Below are 19,055 nucleotides of genomic sequence, written 5' to 3'. Positions count from 1 at the left end.
CGCGGCTGTGCGCGCGCCGTGTGCCCGCCGGGGGCGCGCCGTGTGCCCGCCGGGGGCGCGCCGTGTGCCCGCCGGGGGCGCGCCGTGTGCCCGCCGGGGGCGCGCCGTGTGCCCGCCGGGGGCGCGCCGTGTGCCCGCCGGGGGCGCGCCGTGTGCCCGCCGGGGGCGCGCCGTGTGCCCGCCGGGGGCGCGCCGTGTGCCCGCCGGGGGCGCGCCGTGTGCCCGCCGGGGGCGCGCCGTGTGCCCGCCGGGGGCGCGCCGGGCGGGCTCTGACTCCGGGCGGGATCTGACTCCGGGCGGGGCTCTGACTCCGGGCGGGCTCTGACTGACTCCGGGCGGGCTCTGACTGACTCCGGGCGGGATCTGACTGACTCCGGGCGGGATCTGACTGACTCCGGGCGGGATCTGACTCCGAGCGGGATCTGACTCCGAGCGGGGCTCTGACACTGACTCCGGGCGGGATCTGGCTCCGGGCGGGCTCTGACTGACTCCGGGCGGGCTCTGACTGACTCCGGGCGGGATCTGACTGACTCCGGGCGGGCTCTGGCTCCGGGCGGGATCTGACTCCGGGCGGGATCTGACTCCGGGCGGGGCTCCGCCCGCGGCCCCGCCCCCGCCGCGCGCGTGACCGTGCCCAGGCGGCGCGCACGGTGCGGCGGCGGCGGCGGCGAGATGCGAGCGGCGGGGCTGCGGCGGCGGCTGCTGCTGCTGCTGCTGCTGCTGGCCGGGCTGGCCGCGGCACCGGGCGGCGGCGGCGCCGCGGCGGCGGAGCAGGGCGGGCTGCCGGCGAAGAAGCTGCGCATGGCCTACGCCACCGGGCCGCTGCTCAAGTTCCAGATCTGGTGAGGGGCGCCCGCCAAGATGGCGGCGGCCAAAATGGCGGCGCCCGCCGGGCCTTCGCCTCTGCCTGCCTCGTTCGTTTTCCTTCCCTTCCTTTCCCTCAGCGCTGCGCCGGCCTCGCTCGCTCTTGTCCGTGGAGGAGCCTCTCCCAGGGCCAGGGGCCATCCCGCCCCAGGCGAACTGTCGGGGCTCCCGGCCCTGTTGGGGCGTGGGAGGCGGCACCGGGCCGCGGGCGGCGGCTCTTTCAGTGGGCCCGCTCTACGGCCTCCCGCCGTAAAACCGCTCTTTTCGGGCCCTTTAATGCTGTGTGTGGCGTTGTGCTGGTGCGGGACTAACGTTTGGGAGGGCCCGATGTCCTGGCAATGGCAGTGATTTTGTTTTGGTGCGGTGCCCGTATTGCGGTCGGAGCGCTCGGGCATCTTTGCAGCATTCCGGCGATGCCGCCGATGGTGTCAGCGGCGCCGAGCAGGGCTGAGGCAGCCCCGGCGCATGGAGCCTGTTGACGGGGAGAAAAGAAACTCAGCAGGCCCGGAGCACTCGTCACTAGGGCTCCCGGCGCTCGGGGTGGGCAGGGCCGGGTGGCGGCCGGAGCGGAGCCTGGGCGGGCCCTGCGGGTCCCTGAGGCACCGCAGAACCGCTCGGGGAGAGGGCTGGGTTCGGGCTCTTCGGGATTTTCCGCAGTTCTATAGAGGCGGCTGCTGAAAGGCGGGGCAGAGGAGCGCTCGGGAATGTCGAACTCCTGCAGTTCCCGTGTCGTGCTGGCATAGAGATGGCTGGGAGCGGCATTGCCTGTCTGCACAGTCCCAGAGAGGGATTCAGACGGCTCTGGGTGAAGATATTTTTTTTTTTTTTTTTTTGCACAGAGCAAGGGATTGCTTACATCGACTTCCTAAATTAATCCTAACTTAACAGATTTTTCCAGGGAAAGTGAGGGATTTGATGAATAGTGGGTATTTCCAGAGCTCTGTGTCTGTGATGGAATGTGGAGCAAATCAGTGTCACACCCGGGGCTTACCTGTTGGGATTTGTGATGTGTAATTTGACTGCAGATCAGGCTTTCTCTGTGCCATAAAAAATGTGAGTTCTGTTTTAACTGGACGGGTTATGAAGAGGGTGAGTGTTGCTGAGCAGTGGCGGTACCGGGCAGCCCTGGAGCTGTGGTGACAGTGCTGTCTGTGTTCAGTGTCTCCTGAGGCTACAGGCGGGTGTTTGAGGAGTACATGCGGGTCATCAGCCAGCGGTACCCAGACATCCGAATCGAAGGGGAAAACTACCTTCCTCAACCTATCTATAGGTGAGTGTGTCACCTCCTGCTGTCTGTCTGCTTTCCAGTGCTGAACGCACGCATTTACACTGAAATAATACTAAAAATGTTAGCTTAAGGTGATTTTCTATTGTAATTGCATACAAGGACGCTTGTAGGATTTTCTTGTATGTGATTCCAGGTAGCTGCCTTAGTTTTCTATACAAGTATCGGTATCTGGCTATCTATGATGCTGCCTGTCACATCCTACTTAAAATAAATTACATAACTTTTTTTTGAACCAGTAAATTTTCCCAGCTTTTCTTCATACTGTGTCTGGAAATAAATTCAGTTTGTTGCTCAGGCTTATGCACTTAGGGACATATCCCTGTAATGGGTTAAGGACACAGAGGAAGGGAAGGTTCAGTGTTAACATCTGAATCAGGGGAGAGCTCTCCTCAGGTTGGGGGCTGCTGGAGTGGCCTTTGCTGCAGCTGTGTGGGGAAAGCCCAAAGAAATTAAGAAAAAGGCAAAATAGTGTTATTCCTGTTACTTAAAGCAGTGTGCCCACGCTGGAGAGTGATGCCATAGTTACTGGGTGGCTCCTGGAGCACTCGTTGGCCCGATTTCTGGCAGGGCTGTGGTGGTGGGAGGCTGCGGGGCACAGTGCCTCAGTGTGGGCTGGCTGTGGGGAGCTGTGCATCACTGGGAAATGCTCCACAGGAAGTGGTGCCTGTCAGTCAGACATGTCTGTAATGTGGAACAGCTTCAGAAACTGAATCTGTTATCCAGTTCAGGAATATATAAGTTAAAAGCAAAGTCCCATTTGAAGTCTGCTGAGGAGCAAAAGAATCTGTGGTTTACAGGAAGGTGTCATTCTGGGGTGTTGTGCAAAAGCGGGGCCTTACTGGGGGTGTTGTGTGTGTTGCTTTTTTGTTTTGTTGGTTTGATTTGGTTTGGGGTTTTTTACAGTGAGATAAACCTTGGAAAGTTTCATACTTCCCCTGAAACATTTGATTGTATGCTGTCAAAATTCTAGTGAGGTGAATTACAGTTGTGTATAGTGAAGTAGGAGCTGAACCTTTCAGTTACTGTTGTGTGTTGTCTCCAACAGGCACATAGCATCCTTCCTGTCTGTCTTCAAACTAGTATTAATTGGCTTAATCATCGTTGGCAAGGACCCATTTGCTTTCTTTGGCATGCAAGCTCCAAGCATCTGGCAGTGGGGCCAGGAAAACAAGGTAAAGGACATACTTCTTTTAGTCTGAAAAAGCAGCTTCAGAGTTATTTCATGAGGGTGCTCTGGGAGTCCCTCAGTTCTGACTGATTTACCTTTCATATGCTGCAGCCTTATGGTAGAATAATTCTTACCAGTTGTGCTTTATGCTTTTGATAAACCCATGTGTGCTTCTGTGATCTTTTTCCAAGCTGCTGCTACTACAGAGGAGCAGCTGAGGTTAATGTGCTGACAAAGAGGATAAAAGAGTTCTTTGTTTCTTAGGGCTCAAGAAGAGCATTTCAAACCAGTACTGTTGATGTTAAAATTACAGTTTCCCTTCTCTGTTGTCTCATAATGGTTTTGTAGTCAATGCTTCCATCAGACTCCAGATAGATTAGGCAGCAATTAGAAGGGCATTAGAACAATGAGTTTGAAATGTTGTGGGTATTTTTGGAGAGCAGACTGACGTGACATTGTGGGAGAATATCTCCATGAGTCAGTAGTGGTGATGCCAGTAGATTCAGGGTGTTGTAGTCGGATTTGGAGTAACCTTGTTCCAGATTTATTCCACTAAACTAAAGTAATTTACAGACCTCCATGCTGAGCTGGTAGCTGGGTCTTTCACTGGCCAGTTTGCATGCCCAGAAGCTGTAATATTTCCGGTTGAATTAAATGGGCCAACTCTGTGCCTGGGTGGGCTGGCTGCAGTGTGTAGCTGCTGTCCCTGTGCCAGGTTCTGTGGTGTTGCAGTGACTTGTGTGAGTGTGCCTGTGAACAGGAAAAGGAAATCAGAGAGGTGCTGGCGGTGAGGGAGGAGCTGTGCTGTGAAGATGCTATCCTTTCCTCCTTAGTCACCCACGCGCAGAGAAAATTCCAGATGAAGACATGGCGGCGTGCAGGAGGGTTGGTGGTGCTATGCATGTGACTTGCCTTGCTCTGCTGTTTGTGCTGGACCCTGGGCTCTGGCCTGGAGATTGCTGTGACAGTGACCGGCTGTGTCTGGGAGCAGTTGAGTTCCATGTCACACTGCCAGCCCCGCTGCAGCTGGCTGTGCTGGGTCCGGAGGTGTGCGGAGGGCTGGAGCTGGTTTGGTGCTTTTCTGGGGAAGGCAGGGTGCACAGTCTGTAAAACAAGGAAGGGGAGGTGTCTGTAGATGGGAACATTCCTTGAGCAGTCACAGAGGGAGTTCAGAGGCACCTGTGAACAACAGCAGGCGTTCCTGACTTGGCTGAGGTCTGTGGATCTTTGCTCTCTTCCAGGTGTACGCCTGCATGATGGTCTTCTTCCTGAGCAACATGATTGAGAACCAGTGTATGTCCACTGGGGCTTTTGAAATCACTTTGAATGGTGAGCTGAGACTTTCTTTGAGGAGTGTCACATATACACACACATGTGAGAGCTGTGGAGTGTGGAGAATGAGGAATGGTGTCAGGAAATTTATGTCCCAAATGTGATATGTGGAAATTGCCATCCATTTGTATATTCAGATGTTATCTTATCAGAATAAATGATGAAAATCATAGAAGTCTTATAAAGCAATTTATACAGATGTCAGATATTCTAGAACAGCTCTGTAAAAACTTACTCAGAGGGCTGTTTGTTGCCTTGGAATAATTGTGTTGTATTCTTTCTTTGTGTGTGATGTGCATTAAATAAGAAACCATTAGCTATGGGCATGTACTCTCCAATTAGATGCTTTCCCTGTCTGTTCTGCAGCATGCTTGAGCTTTGGAATCCTAAAGAATCCATTATTATTACCAGATTATCAGCAGTGATGGACAACAGTACTGATTTTTCAGGCTGAGAGGAATGTCAGTGGATATTTTGCACCTCTCCATCAATATGATATGCTTATAAGTGACTCTGCTCTCCTAGTTGGGCTGGGGTTCAGCATAGCCAGAGGTTGGAAGCATTGTTGATTCAGATGTTTTCCTCAGCATAGATCAGTACCAACTCACACAGCTTCCTAGAGCTTCTCAGTTCCATGTTTACACCAGCTGTGCCTGTTTTCTGATGCTCCCAGTGTAACGGTGTTTCTCTCCCATGTGTGTTCTGCACTAGATGTCCCAGTGTGGTCTAAGCTGGAGTCTGGCCACCTCCCTTCCATGCAGCAGCTTGTACAGATCCTTGATAACGAGATGAAGCTCAATGTGCACATGGAGTCAATGCCCCATCATCGATCATAGCCCCATCGATCAGCACTGAAACTTCTCGTAAGTCTCCTCCAGTCACCAGTGCGTGTGCCCAGGTAAGACGGGCACACTGCAGACTGGATTTTAGGATTGTGTGTTTGTTCAGTTAAACGTTTCTGGTGAACCAGCTCCCATGATGTTAAACTGCCACATGTGGTGTCACAGAGGCTGTTTGGGTGGGAGGTTTTGGGATGTGGCTCATTCTGCCTGTCTCGGAGCAGGAAGCTGGCATTCCATGAGGCAGGAGAAGGTTACAGCAGGCAGAAGGCCTAATGTCCATGAAGTGTGTGGTGCAGGGATCAGAAACATCGCTTTTGTGCATTAGAACAGCCTCTGTCCAGGGGCTTAAGGTCTCCCTGGCTTTTAATGCAGTTGAATTCCAGCGCCTTGGAGAACAGGCTGCTGTCTGTTCCTTGCTTAACCCTGGAGAGCAGAATACTGTCATGCTCTGGTGTACTGCCCTGCTCCTCTGCAAAAGCTCCACGACTTTTGGTAGCACGGAGTTCACATCCTGTAGGTATTTTATGACAAACCACTTCCACGTCCCCACGTCACCTGTGGCTTTCAAAGCACGTAGCTTACGATTCCCACCTCGGGGCAGGCTCAGTGCCGGTGTGCTGCTGTGGCACAGGGTGTTGCTGGCTGTAACCCAGGTGTCTCTCCACAGGCGTTGGGTGGTGGTTCCTGGGCCGCGTGGTGCAGACCCATGAAGGCCTGCACTGAAGACAGCCGCTGTTGGTGCAGGCTGGATGCCTCTCTTGCAGCCACGTTGTGCCTCCTGGACAAACACTCAATGAGCCCTGTTTCAGTGCTGGCCAGTCCACACTGCACAGCCATGAGTGCAATAATACTGTATAGTTTTTTTAAGACTTCATTCGACCAGTTCATAGATCAGCAATGCAGGCATTACTAATGGTAACTTATTTTATATACATGTTTCACACTATGGCAGATTGAGTTGATACCTGATTTTTCCTTGAAAAGAGAAGTTTGTTTAATCTGTTGTATTTTATATGAATTTATGTTCTTTTTGTAGTTTAAAATGAAGTTATAGGAGTGTCTGATACTGTCCTAAGCTGTTGAGTAATTGATAGCTGTCTATCAAATCTCTTTAATGTGGTTAAAACAGGTTTGTATATTTTTCAAAATCTATGGCAGAGTCAAACAGTGCATTATATACTGAATTATATAAGCAAAATTATATGCAGAATTATTACATCACTTGGTGACTTCAGTGAAAATTAAAATCAGCTGCTCTTTAATCATGTGGGCCAGCTCCATCAGTTCTTCCTTGGCCATTTGAGAGATGAGCTGGGCCTTCCTGCTGTCCTGAATAGAACCCAAGAACATTAATTGAAATAAAGAGTTCCCATTTCCTGTGTGAAGTACCTTGTTTGTCACCGATGGACATGCTTGAAAAACTATATAAAAAGCCAACTTTCCAAAGTTACTGACCTTGCATTTGTCATGTGTAAGCCCCCAAGAACCTCCAGTGTGGGGAGGGCACATGGGGCTTGGTCTTATCCTTCAGGCACCTGCCACAGTTGAGCTGTGGCCTCCCTGGGGGAAGCTGGCCAGGTGAACCCCTAGTTTGAAAGGCAGCTCTGAGAGGCTGGGAGGTTCCTCACTGCTGACCTTAGCACCACAGGTCTCTAAACACCCACTGACTGCTTTGTGTTTGCAGTGCTTGAACCAGAGCCCATCCCAGGCTGCAGCTGGTGCTCCCTGGAGCCAAGCATACGTGATTGGGGATTGCTTTGGGCACTCTGAGGGCATTTGTTGCTCTCTGCACAGGGAACCACTGTGTCTTGTACCTGCAGCTGGCTGAGCTGCCGTGGGCATGGGCACCAGGAGCACTTGGGGTGTTCCTGCTGGTGCCACCTCGTTAGGAGCGGCAGAGGTGTGGACGACTTGAGCAAACAACTGCCCGTGTAGCTGTCCCAAGCCCTGCTTGGGTGTGCTCGTTGTCCTTGTGCCTTACCCGAGGGCTGAAACGACTACTCAGCTGGGGCTGGAGACATTAGGGAGCCCGCTCAGGAGCAGTGCACTCCTGCTCAGGAGCAGTGCACTGCTGCGGAGCACGGGATTGCTCTGCTCGAGCAAAGCCCTCTTGTGCCTCCATGACCAAGGTGGTGTCACTGCGGGCTGGTACTGCCTGCCCTGAGAAAGACCCATTTGGGGCTGTGTGGATCAGCCCTGGGCTGCCCTTTGCTCTGCACCAGGGCAGGCAGGGCCAGAGGAGAAACCTTGCTGAGCACGTGCAGGTGCCACAGCATCAGAGACTGTCTCTGGCTCATTTTGCCTTACACCACACACACAGAGGTCAGAATTGCTGGGCATTTACTATGGCCTTGATGGAGCTGTGCAGCTCATCACTTATGTCGGCAGCCATGCAGAGCTCCAGGATCTTCACAGCCTGGGTCATGAGGTACATGGGAGGCTGCATTTTGTTCCACTGCTCACTGGAAGGGAAGTTGATGCATCCCCGCATCCTATCGCAGAGCTGCAGGATCCTCACACGGAAGGCAAGCAGCAGGAGCTCATCCTCACCCAGCTGGGCTGGAGGAGGCAGCTGGCTGCTGGTGCTGACCTGCAGAACAGAGGATATGTGTCAGGCAGAGCCACCCGAGCTGGGGATGGGGCTTCTGTCTCCAGCAGAGAAACCTGCCCCTGTGACAGGAGCCTGAGGAGGAAAGGAGCTGCCGTGCACCCTGCCCACACGGATCATAGCTCTTCTCCGTGGCAGAGCCAGGGTGACCGTGTGGGTGTAGCCAGGGACCCACCTGGGAGTGGAGTCCCACACTGTGGCCCCTTTCAGAGAGCTGGGGCTGGCAAGTGCCCCATAGGAGTGGAATACGTGCATCTCCACAGCTTTCTTTTTGGGGACAACATGGGGAGCATCCAGCACGGGATAAGCACGGAGGGGAGCTTCCCTAGCTGCCCTGCTCCCGCTGTGGGGAGTGGCTCAGCACAGGAACAATTACCTGCACTTTGGTTCCCATGTTGAATTTTGCTTGTCGCCCCATGGCGAGGAAGGAGACGAAGATCTTGTCCTGGGCCAGGATCCTGACCCCCACGTGGCAGTTCAGGGAGATGAAAATGGGGCTCAGTGGGACTTGGGGTCCTGGTGACAAGTTCGGCCACATCCACTTTCTTACCCTGTTGCCTGCTTGGTCCAAATACTGCCCACCTTGGAGACTCATATTTATCCTAAATAAAAGGGAAATGGAAGCTCTGAACCCTGTAAGCTCCTCTGGCAGAAGGTCACTTATTCCCCTGAGGGCTGGGACAGAGGCACAGCAGGGGAAGGGTCTGTCTCCCGCCTCTCAAGGCACGGCTGCATTGCCTTGCTGCTCTGGGGGCACCTGAAGCAAGGCCTGTGAGCTGCTGAATTTGTCTATTTTTGGGTACTATTAAAAATACCCTTTATGGTCTTTGAAATGTCAATGCACAGAGGAGATAGCAAAGCTGCTGAACGCACCATTCATCTCCAGTTGGGTAATAGCATGTGCTCCTGCCATCAGACTGAAACAGTGCTCGGATTTTGGTTGTCCTTGGCTCATCTTCCTGTACTATGCACGTCAGCTGGTCTCTCGCTTGTGTAATGATGATGGCCAGGTTTCCAGATGGATAGCTGCTGCTAGGTAAGGTGTTTGTAACCCTCTGCTTTGCTTGGTTGATGTGTTCTTACGCGCTGTATACTCCCAGGTGCTACTCTGGGGTGTAAAAACGGATACATTACCCAGGGCACTGTGTTAAAGGTGTGCTGCTTCCTTGGGCTGGGTCTTGGAAGCTAGTGCTCATTGGAGCTGCTGGCTGTTCTTTGAAACCTCAGCCCAGGAGCTGTGTCAAGTTTCACTGCTGCTCCTCAGAGTGAGTGGGAGTGCTGAGCTGGGTTGTAATAAACTGGACAGGGACAGACTTAAAATTAGTAAAGCCCTGGACTAAGGCAGGCAAATGAACGCGTAAAGGATACAATAACTGCGAGGGTCCATCTGGGAGAATGGTAAGGAATTTCTTTCCATTTTTGTAGTACTTCTGCACCAATTTACCCTTCCCCACCTAAGATTGGAAGGATAAAACGGGTAAGAGCAGGCTGGCACAGCTGCCCTGTGAAAACGAGCACTGCTGGGCTCCAACTGCTCGGAGCGCTGACACATCCAAGGTGCTCCCGTCGCTGTCGGCCGCAGGTACCTGCCTTCTTGGCCAGAAGACTCAAGTCATAGCCGAGGACGCCGCGGGACGTGGGTTTCTTGTCCCACTTTTTCTTGGGCTTGCACTTGGGCTTCTCTTCAGGACTGGACTCGGGCTCGGGCCCAGGCTCCTTCTCCAGCTCAGGCCCCTCCTCGGGCCGGGGCTCCGGCTCGGGCCCAGGCTCCTTCTCCAACTCGGGCCCCTCCTCGGGCCGAAGCTCCGGCTCGGGCCCCTCCTCGGGCCGGGGCTCCGGCTCGGGCCCAGGCTCCTTCTCCAACTCGGGCCCCTCCTCGGGCCGAAGCTCCGGCTCCGGTTCAGGCTTCTCCTCTGGCCGGGGCTCGGGCTCGGGCCCCTCCTCGGGCCGGGGCTCGGGCTCGGGCTCTGGCTCGGGCTCTGGCTCAGGCTCGGCTGCACTCGCAACAGGCACTGGTGTCCCACCTTCGGGAGATGAGAGTTCCTGGGAAGGCTCGTAGGAAATAGATCCAGCTTGCTGTGAACCTGCAGAGCACAGGGAAGGCTTTTGTGCAGCGGAGAGAGTTGGCAGTGCCCACCATGATACCTCTGCTCTAAATGGGGGAGTGGGAGTTCCTGGCTGAAACACTCCATGCTGACAGTCCTGTCTCGGGGTATTTTCTAACAAGGGCAGTCCAAAGTGCTCAGTTATTTCATAGCACAGCATTATGATAAAAGATAACATTTTTTTCATTTACACATATATATACACATCTGTGTAAAGAGCAACTTTTTGGGATAACATTTGGCTCCATGGACTGGTACTGATCATTTGAGATCCCAGTGCTGCAGAAGCCTCACTGCCCTGCCATCCTCTGTGAAAACACACCCATATTATAAATCTGGTTCACCTGTCAAAACTTCTTCTCTACAGCTAGACCCAAAGGCTGCTCAGTCATCCACAGCTTGGGCTAGGAATTCGTGGAATATCCACCTGATCAGGCAAAATATGGGTGAGCCTCATTCTGGCAACTGCTACTCTATACAGGCTTGGCTTTGCCAGCTTGTTCTTTCAGGTCAGGTTCTGTGCATCTCAGCTGGAAACATCACAGATGACTACTGAAAATCATGACAAACTCTGTGCAAAGGGGATGTGCCCACTCTTGTGCTCATGTGTAAGGGATGATTTAATATGGCTGTGTCTAATTTAATGAGATTGCGTATCTGCCAATGAACGAACATGCTGCTGTATAAAATCCTCCAGTTAGAAACCAGCAATTCCACTCAGTTCATTGTTGAGATAAATGGACAAATCCATAAGGAAATACCAGCTCACCTTTAGTGGCACTCGGCCTTAAAGAGTCAGCCAACTCTATAGCCAGGTGTCTCCTCTGCTGCCTGGAAAACAGAACTGTTGTTGACAGCTCATCTATCATGTTTAGAAAGCTGCAAGTAGTGGATATCTCTGCTTTAGGAACACAATTTCTGAATCTGTTTTTCTCTCTGCTCACAATTCCAAGTAACAGGCAGCAGTGTCACCAGAATACTCATACCTCAGTGGAAAGGAATTGCACCCACACAGATTCCTGTGAACAGACTGCCACTGCAGTGGCATCAGCTCTGCTGGCAGGAGAGCTGAATATTGTAATGGGGTTTGGATCAGGATTTTATGTGAAAGAGAAGGACAGATGCCCACAAGATCAAGAAAACAACTCATCTCCAAGAATATTTTCACTATTCTTATGTAGCTTCCTATGAATCTGACAGTGGTTTAGTGTGTACTCTGTACATAGTAGGAGGCACTTGCACCCTCAGACTGTGAAGGATTTTTGAGGAGACCAACAGTTTACTTCCAGGTGTACTGGTTTAGTTTTCCTTTTCCCTGTGACTTAAACTTTCCCTGAAGGCTTAAACTCTTGCACAAGCTTTGGGTCTCCTGCTAAACAGCCCGAAAACTTGCAGAGTTCTTGTGTGTGACTCTGGAAACTGTAATCCAAACACAGTTTATGGATCAAAACAGAAATACAAACGCCAGTTTTGTTTCAGTGCCAGAGGTAGAAGCCACACCCAAATACTGTCCCTTCCCACATCTGTGGGGTTTTTTGGCTCTACATGTCTCTAGATAGGACTGGAATTAACATTTCACTCAGCATGTGCCTCGCCACCTCCTTGTGCAGCCTGGCAATAGAGGAGCCAGGAGGGACCAGAGAGAATCAGAACTTCTGGTGCCTAACGGAAAGGTTTTTCTTCTTTCATCCCTCTCTCTGCAGTTTCTTAATGCTCCTTTTCCCCTCAGAGCTCCCTGTTATTCATTACACAGACCTGATCCCCAGTTCTCCCAGTACCTCTGGTTGTCCTGCTCCTTTGACAGCGGCAGGTTGGCTTCAGAGCCGAGGGATTCATGGGTGCTGACAGCTCTGGGAAGGCTGCTGGCATCCTCGAGCCTCTTCTTCTCCTTCACAATGAACTCATAGAGCTCTCGGCTTCGCTCGCAGCAGAATCTCTAGAAGGCGAGAGAGCAGAGCCGTGAGTGCGGCCCTTCCACAGCAAGCCCCTGCTCGTCCTTCCCACCAGCTTACGTCTTCCTGGTCCTCAGAGAGAGGCACATCCTCGGAGAAGGGGAACGGCCTCAGCAGGTTGCCACAGTACTCGCACGTTGGCTCAGCATCCTCCTCTGCCTGCTGTGATGGGGAGAGCGGGGAGGAAGGACATGGGGTACCAGCCCCAGATCCCCAGTTAGCACGGTGAAAATGCAACAGATGTGACAAAGCACCTAAGGGCACTCACGACAGACCCATCTCTGGGATGTCTTGGAATGATTTAACTCAAAACATTAGGTTCAGGAAACCACCAAAAACAAAAGCAAATATGTTGTAAATAAATCAATAAATGCCCCCAAACAAAGGGAATGACTGGTATTTGTGAGCTCTGCTCCTTCCCAAGGAAGCTGAGAAAGCAGAACACTGTAGCTGAGTATTTGAATGCATTATAGAGAGAAAAACTCCAGTTGTGGGAGTTTCTGAGGAAGCACCAGCAGACTTGGTGCTATGGAGCTGGTCACATCTGACCAGATACAAACCAGGTTGGCAGCAGGGTGTGTTTTGAGGATGGTACTGGATATCTGGAAACAAAAATCCCTTGCTCCTTACCTCATGCCTTGAATTAACTCTTTGGTGACTTTGCTCTGCTAAGGGTTACGTGGAACTCTGTACCCTGCCTGTATGTGGCTGTACCTAGTTATATACATTTTGTGTCTGATTCAGACAAAATATTCTGCTGGGAAATTCTCAACAGCGGGTGCAGCAGTGGGGAGAGGCTGCACAGCCTCTTACCGCCCGGGCTGTTTCAACAGCCTCCCGAAGAAAAACCTGTCACGAAGGGGCTCCTTTGCCGCCCGGTTAGGGCGTTGGTTCCATGTTTTCTATATGGAAGCATGTGAATGAAGCAGCGGGGAGCAACCGCCCCAACTGACCTCATGGTGAACGTTTGCCTGCGAGGACTCGGGTCTGTAGGCCAGGAGGGTGGGCAGGCCCGTGGGGGTCGGCTGCGGGCTGGCCAGGGCAGTCTCGCACCGCGGCTCTGCAGGGCGGCCCGTGTCCTCCTCGGGGCGCGGGGGCCAGCGGGGCTCGCCCTCTCCATCGTCCGCCGCTCCGCTGGGCTCCGCGGCCCAGCCCGGCCCTTCCATGCCCGGCCCGTCTGTGCCCGGCCGTTCTGTGCCCGCCCGTCCCGTGCCCGGCCGTCCCGTGCCCGGCCGTTCTGTGCCCGCCCGTCCCGTGCCCGTGCCCGGCCGTTCTGTGCCCGGCCGTCCCGTGCCCGCCCGTCCCGTGCCCGCCCCGCCGCGCCACCGTCTCCAGGGCAACGCTGAGGGCGCGGGACCTGCCGGGAGAGCGCGGCGGCGGCCCCGGCCCGGCCGCTCCCGCCCGGTATCCGGTACCCGGTACCCGGTACCCGGTCCCGGCCCGCCTCGGCGGGGCTGCGGGCGCTGCACCGCCCGGGACCCGCGGCCGGGAGCGGAGCCCGGGCGGCTGTGACGGTGCAGCCGGAGGCGCCCGGCCCGCGGGGGCCACGGTGCTGCGGGGGCCGCGGTGCTGCGGGGCCGCGGTGCTGCGGGGGCCGAGCCGCCGCGCTCGGTCCTGGTCCCGCCGAGCCCCGGAGCTGCTGCTTCTGCCGGCAGCGCGGAGCTGGACTGGGGGTGACACGCGTTCCCAAAGCCGGCGGGACTGCGTGCTCGGACACCCCCTGTCTGCACCGGAACACCTGCCCGAGTGGATTCCTTACGCCTGTGTCACACCCTTGTCACACATCTTCCTGATCTCTCCCGTACGAGTTGGCGCTGCCGAACCTCTCCAAGGAATCTGCACATTCAGCTAGGAGAATAAAAGAGAGAAAACTGTCTTGCGCAAAAGCAGCCAGGTTTGGATTCCCCTCGGGAGAGCAGGTGTGTGCCACTTTACCTGTGCTGTCGGTAGGAATTCGCAGTGTCCTACTAGCACGTGAGTTCCACAACAGAGAAGTCAGTTTCACTTATTTCTCAGAGGGAAAGAGCGTGTTGAGGTGCAGGCTGCGGTATCGGTGGCTCACCTGGTGTCGGTGCTTAGAACTCCCCATAGCACTGCGAGATCACTTCCACGTCTCTCTGGGATGGCCACAGCCCTTGGGTCTGGCTGCGGCACCGAGTGCCTGTCCCGGCAGCACGGCCGGGGGTGGGCCATTCGAAGTGAGCTGTGTTCACTCTAAACTCATCAGTCCCTGGACAGGTGCATTTTAATTTGTGTTTGAAGTGGAAATAGTTTTTAGGGGGACCTCTAGAACCACATCAGATGCTCCTGGTGGGCTGGAGAGCAGCCAAGGGGCTGCAGGGCACCTGCCAGGTGCTGTAGCCTGGCTGGGGGTCTGCAGGCAGAGTCAGGTGTGGTGACAGCATGGTGGCAGGGGCAAGGACCCCTCCAGGGAGAGCCAGCCCATGCCAGGGGATCCCAGCTGATCCAGCATGGCCGAGCACACAGTGTAACCGTGGAGCAGCTGCCATGCATTCGTGTGTTAGCACAGCTCCTCACTGTAAGTTTTGCAAAATATTTATTGCAAAATAAAAGAAATATGGCAACAAAACTTAAATACCAAATGACAAGACACTGGCCATAAAGCTCTTGCTATGTTATGAATCTTTTACAATGATCAATAGTAGAGTGTGTCCCAGGGCAGCTGCACGTGGACAACCTTGTGTCACTGGCTCCAGCCATCTGCAGTCTGTGAGACTTGTGCCTCCTGCCTGCACCTCTACCTGGCCTGATTCCCCTGAAGCAGACAGGAGCCAGCAATTCCATGCATTGCACATGCCATACCCCAGCCCCTTCTCTCCTTTTTCCTATTGACCCAGTGCCCTTCCCTTCCATAAGGTAGCAGGGAATGGAGGAACATTGCTGAAGTACCTACTGTTCCCCTCACAGCTTCTCCTGTGAGAGGTTGCTTGGATTTCCTGCCTTTTTCACCTACTAGGAAAGGACAGGCAGCCAGGGGTCAAGTTAGGATTGCTAGAGCCTGAAAGAATTAAATCTGGCCAGGGGCATCAAGGGCAACAAGCAAAGCAACGTCTAAAGGTACACTGGTGATAAAAGGAAGACCTGGGACAATGTGGACCCTCTATGGAAGGAAATGGGAACACCAGCTCCCTGGGACTTGGAGAGGGCTGAGGTACTCAGCCACGTTTCTGACTCAGCCTTCGTGGCAAACTGCTCCAGCCACTCTGCCCAAGTCGCAGGAGGCAGAGGCAGAGAGTGGGAGAGCAAACAACTGCCTGCAGCAGGAGAGGACTCGGGTCGAGGGGGTCAAAGGGACCTGAAGGTGCACAAGTCCATGGGACCTGACGAAATGCACCCGTGGGTTCAGAGGGACTGGTGGAGGAAGCGGCTTGGCCACTATCATCCATCACATTTGAGAAGTTGTGGAATCCAGAGGCGTTCCCACAGACTCCGAAAGGGGAAACATAACCCTCTTTTTTTAGAAAGAGGACAAAGGAAGATCCAGAGAACTACAGGTGGTCAGGTCTCACATCAGTGCCTGGAAAGAGCTTGGAGCAGATCCTCCTGAAAACTATGCTAAGGCACATGGAAAATAAGGAGGTGATTTGTGATAGTTGACATGGCTTCACTAAGGGCAAATCATGAGAACTCAAGAGTCCCTTCCAGGGCCCAATGGTGCTACAAGAGAGCTGGAGAGGGACTTTGGACAAGGGCCTGGAGTGACAGGACAAGGGGGACTGGCTTCCCACTGCCAGTGGATAGGGTGAGATGGAATATTGGGCAGGAATTGTTCCCTGGGAGGGTGGGCAGGCCCTGGCACAGGTGCCCAGAGCAGCTGTGGCTGCCCCTGGATCCCTGGCACTGCCCAAGGCCAGGCTGGACACTGGGGCTGGAGCAGCCTGGGACAGTGGAAGGTCTCCCTGCCATGGGAGGAGGATTGGAACAGATGATAGTCTCTTCTAAACCAAACCCTCTTGTGATACTAAAGCCTTTTATTAAAGCTCACCAGCATCAGAGGGAATCTGTACTGCTGATGAAAGGGTTTTCTAGGTGTGCTCCAAACAGGAGCCTCTTAAGCCATATATCCAATGGAAGCACTCTTTACATAAAATATAATTAAATTACAAAAGGTGTGTAGTCTTGTGTGTAGTCTTCCTAAGGCACCCAAGAATTTTAAAAGACCTTGTCCTGCTCACGTTACTTACAGCACACTCTTGTTCCTCTTCTGCCCAAAATTACAGCTGTTGGCTAGTCAGAAACCTTAGCATACAAGATGACATAGTTGAATAGCATGAAAAATGGGAACCAAAACCAAACCCCAGTGAAGCACTACATCCAGACAGCTCGAGTTTCGCTAGCAATGCATCACGGGCAACACATGGAAATTGTCACGTTGATGCCGAGGTTTCCGTTGTCAGCAAAAAGGTGTGCAGTAGCTGTATCAAAAATGAGGCAGTTGCTGTTGCGGATGGCCACGGACACGCCGTCGTGGATGGAGCAGGGAGATGCCTCCCAGGTCAGCCGGTGGCAGCTGCTGTGCAGCTCCAGTCTGTACTGAAAGTTCTCTGCCTGCTTACGGGTGCCGATGAGCAGCACGGTGGCAAAAAACTGCTGGTGACCTTCACACTTCTCCTGTTTCTTCAGCACCAGCATGAAGTGGTGACCAAAGCATGACTGCATCATCACCCAGTCCACTGCCCCTGGCAGGTTAATGTCTGTGGCAAGGAAAATGATGTCTTCTCCCTGAAGGGTGGTAATGCTTTTGTGGGCATGCATGAGGTGGGACATCACGGCTTCCAAGGACCCCTCCCAGTCACAGGAGGTACCAGGGCACGGGCAGGAGTAGGGACGGTACTCACAGATGGCTTCATGTTTTGGCTTTTCTGTGTGGTGGAGGGTCAGGGAGCAGCCTGTTGTGGCATACTGGAAAGAGACCAAACACAAGCTGTCAGGAAAGGCACCAGCCCTAGTATGTGCTGCTCCCACCCGTCAACTGGAAACACAGGTGATCAACCAGAGCTCTCATTCTCATTGCAAACTTTACATTGTATGGAGCCCTGGCTTCAAGCTGAGCTTTACTTAGTTTTTGTTTCCACTTAAAATGGATTCTTCTCATCTTTTGAGGTAGTTTTTTCCTAATGCAAGCACTTAGATAAAATGGGCTGTATGGCTGCGTTGCTGTTAGATCTGCTGTAGTAGTTAGATCTGATCCGTCCAGATCAGCTGGAGAGGTCCTGGCTTGGATATTCCTTTTCTTTAAAAAGAACAGAGGATTCTAGTTTCAGCAACTGGGATGGTGGGTGGGTGTCCTCTACAGGAGGATATAAGGGGGTGGTCTGGGGATATGGATGTGGGGATGATGGCTGGGGGTTTTCCGCAGGGGTACAGGGATGGGGGTGATGTTTGGGGGTTTTCCGCAGGGGCACAGGGATCGGGGCTGGTCTGGGTGGCCCTCCCGTCCCCCTGCCCAGCCGCTCATCCTTACCTTGCACGGGAAGAGGACGGCCGAGGCCACCTTCTCCATGGCCAGGTTCCTGATGTTGGGGGTGAGGGAGCCACGGCAGGTGGGACAGAGGCTCAGCTGCTGCCGGCATTGCTTGCACACCAGGTGCCCGGCCTGGCACTGCAGGATGGGCGGCAGGATATAGTCGAAGCAGATGGGGCACTCGAAGAGCGAGGTCAGCTCCTGCTGCTGCTGCTGTTGCTGCTGCTGGGGGGGAGGAAGAGGAGGAGGGGGAGGCGGCGGAGAAGCGCCGCCGGTCCCCGGCAGGACGGCGGCGGGGGACGGGGCGTGCTGCTGCTGCTTTCCGCAAGGCTTGCTAGGGCCGGGGCCGGCGGAGGACGGGCGGCTCATCGCGCCTCGCCGCCGCCGCCGCCACCATCGGGCCGCGCGGGGCGGCGGGCGGAGGCGGAGGAGGAGGATGAGGATGAGGAGGAGGATGAGGATGAGGAGGAGGATGGACGGGGCGGCGCGGGGCGAGCGGCGGCTGCGCGCGGCACCCGCCCCGCTCCCGGCGTGCCCCGCGCGGGCCCGCCCGCGCTGCGCGGGACCGTGTCCCTGAGGGGGAGCGTGTCCCTCACCGGAACCGTGTCCCTCACCGGGACCGTGTCCCTCAGCGGGACCGTGTCCCTCAGGGGAACAGTGCCGCTTCACCGGGACCGTGTCCCTCACCGGAACCGTGTCCCTCACCGGGACACTGTCCCTCACCGGGACCGTGTCCCTCGGCGGGAGCGTGTCCCTGAGGGGAGCGTGTCCCTCAGGGGGACCGTGTCAATCAGCGGGCCCGTGTCCCTGAGGGGGAGCGTGTCCCTCACCGGAACCGTGTCAATCAGCGGGCCCGTGTCCCTGAGGGGGAGCGTGTCCCTCACCGGGACCGTGTCAATCAGCGGGCCCGTGTCCCTGAGGGGGAGCGTGTCCCTCAGGGGGACAGTGCCGCTTCACCGGGACCGTGTCCCTCAGCGGGACCGTGTCCCTGAGGGGGAGCGTGTCCCTCAGGGGGACAGTGCCGCTTCACCGGGACCGTGTCCCTCACCGGGACCGTGTCAATCACCGGGACCGTGTCCCCTCACCGGGACCGTGTCCCTCAGGGGAACAGTGCCGCTTCACCGGGACCGTGTCCCTGGGGGGAGCGTGTCCCTCACCGGGACCGTGTCCCTCACCGGGACCGTGTCCCCTCAGCAGGACAGTGTCCCTCAGCGGTACTGTGTCCTGCCAGCCCCTCACCAGGACCATGCCCCCTCACCGGGACCGTGTCCCCTCAGCGGGACCGTGCCGTGCCAGCGGGACCGTGCCCCCTCGGCAGGACCGTGCATCCCCCGCAGCCCTGGGCCCCTCTCCCGGTGCCGCGGGAGCTGTGGGTGCCCGGGCACTGCAGCGCTGGGGCTGAGCTGCAGTG

At 55.0% G+C, this 19,055-nt stretch overlaps 3 protein-coding genes across 3 annotated transcripts; 1 reads left to right on the top strand and 2 right to left on the bottom strand.

The window, feature by feature from the left end:
* The first annotated feature begins 644 nt into the window (after positions 1-644).
* Positions 645-6,944, top strand: SELENOT (selenoprotein T). The gene is given in 6 exon segments (NM_001199769.1): positions 645-842; positions 2,024-2,134; positions 3,198-3,324; positions 4,562-4,649; positions 5,364-5,515; positions 6,162-6,944. Coding segments are annotated over 5 exon segments (621 nt in total). The 5' UTR covers positions 645-672; the 3' UTR covers positions 5,489-5,515; positions 6,162-6,944.
* Positions 6,945-7,816: 872 nt separating this feature from the next.
* ERICH6 (glutamate rich 6) lies at positions 7,817-13,803 on the bottom strand. The gene is given in 9 exon segments (XM_072933662.1): positions 7,817-8,084; positions 8,479-8,704; positions 8,976-9,128; positions 9,471-9,553; positions 9,555-10,186; positions 10,977-11,038; positions 11,986-12,143; positions 12,220-12,321; positions 13,113-13,803. Coding segments are annotated over 9 exon segments (1,896 nt in total). The 5' UTR covers positions 13,326-13,803; the 3' UTR covers position 7,817.
* Positions 13,804-14,699: 896 nt separating this feature from the next.
* On the bottom strand, positions 14,700-18,169 carry SIAH2 (siah E3 ubiquitin protein ligase 2). The gene is made up of 2 exons (XM_030279915.4): positions 17,645-18,169; positions 14,700-17,082 (listed from the first exon to the last, which is right to left on the bottom strand). The coding sequence occupies exons 1-2, from the start codon at positions 18,011-18,013 to the stop codon at positions 16,525-16,527; spliced, it is 927 nt and encodes a 308-aa protein (XP_030135775.2). The 5' UTR covers positions 18,014-18,169; the 3' UTR covers positions 14,700-16,524.
* Between the last annotated feature and the right edge of the window lie 886 nt (positions 18,170-19,055).

This window comes from Taeniopygia guttata, chromosome 9 (genome assembly GCF_048771995.1).
Source record: "Taeniopygia guttata chromosome 9, bTaeGut7.mat, whole genome shotgun sequence".
NCBI classification, from domain to species: Eukaryota; Metazoa; Chordata; class Aves; order Passeriformes; family Estrildidae; genus Taeniopygia; species Taeniopygia guttata.
Note: the sequence above shows the minus strand (reverse complement) of the source record. Positions and strands in the feature narration are given on the sequence as shown.